General features: G+C 56.8%; 1 protein-coding gene across 1 annotated transcript in view; it reads left to right on the top strand.

The window, feature by feature from the left end:
• Positions 1 to 1314, top strand: part of LOC108802425 (protein FAM46C-like) — a 13970-nt gene that overhangs the window by 4531 nt on the left and 8125 nt on the right. The window contains exon 2 of the mRNA XM_018574281.1: positions 159 to 1312. Coding sequence (XP_018429783.1) covers positions 180 to 1312 — 1133 coding nt within the window. The 5' untranslated portion in view covers positions 159 to 179. The remainder of the gene's footprint in view (positions 1 to 158; positions 1313 to 1314) is intronic.

The following is a 1314-nucleotide window of genomic DNA, read 5'->3' as shown; positions in this document are numbered from 1 at the left end:
GGCAGAAAGACAATGAAATGAGTGAGTAGCGTTGGGATCAGATTGCATGCATCTGGTTCATTCTGTGTTTGGCTCTTGATTGGTTCAGGTCAGGGCGGGGGCGGGGACACTGATGGTGACATAATATCACTCAGCTCGCATCTCTTTGTTTCCTGCAGTTGATCCGCTGACTGTCCACCATGACCGACCAATCCGAGTGCAGATTCAGCAACCTGACAGATGACCAGATCACCATCCTGGACCAGGTCCTGTCGCAGATCACTCCAATCCACGGCCGGGGCAACTTCCCCACCCTGGAGGTCAAGCCGAAGGACATCATCCGCATGGTGAAGGAGCAGCTGGTCCAGAAGGACATCACCATCCGGGACATCCGGCTGAACGGCTCCACGGCCAGCCACATCCTCATGCAGCAGAACGGCACCAGCTGCAAGGACCTGGACATCATATTCGGGGTGGAGCTTCCGGGGGAACCGGCCTTTCAGACGGTGAAAGAGATCGTCCTGGATTCCCTCCTCGACTTCCTCCCCAAGTGCGTCAACAAGGAGAAGATCACGGCGCTGACCATGAACGAAGCCTACGTCCAGAAGATGGTGAAGGTCTCCACCGACAACGACCGCTGGAGTTTGATCTCCTTGTCCAACAACAGCGGGAAGAACGTGGAGCTGAAGTTCGTCCATTGCTTGCGGAGACAGTTCGAGTTCAGCGTGGACTCCTTTCAGATCGTGCTGGACGCCATCTTGGATGTGTACGCGGAGAAGGACGGCCAGCTGAGCCCAGAGTCCTACCCGACCGTGCTGGCCGAGAGCATGTACGGGAACTTCGGCGAAGCCATGGAGCACCTGAAGGGTAGGCTGATAGCGACCAGGAATCCGGAGGAGATCCGCGGGGGAGGGCTCCTGAAGTACTCCAACCTCCTGGTACGGGACTACAAACCGACCTGCGAGAGCGAGCTGAAATCCTTGGAGCGTTACATGTGTTCGCGGTTCTTCATCGACTTCCCCGACGTGGCGGAGCAGCAGAGGAAGATCGAGTCCTACCTGCGCAACCACTTCGTCGGGGAGGAGAAGAGCAAGTACGACTACTTGATGACTCTGCGCTCCGTGGTGAATGAGAGCACCGTGTGCCTCATGGGACACGAGCGCCGGCAGACGCTGAACATGATCACCATTCTGGCGCTGAAGGTTCTGGGGGAGCAAAACATCATCCCCAACGCCGCCAACGTTACTTGTTACTACCAGCCGGCCCCCTACATGAGCGACAGGAACTTCAGTAACTACTACATCCCCCAGGGGCAAACCATCTACTACCAGCAGT

This window comes from Nanorana parkeri, unplaced genomic scaffold, assembly GCF_000935625.1.
Source record: "Nanorana parkeri isolate BGI_ZX_2015 unplaced genomic scaffold, ASM93562v1 scaffold2858, whole genome shotgun sequence".
NCBI lineage: Eukaryota > Metazoa > Chordata > Amphibia > Anura > Dicroglossidae > Nanorana > Nanorana parkeri.
Note: the sequence above shows the minus strand (reverse complement) of the source record. Positions and strands in the feature narration are given on the sequence as shown.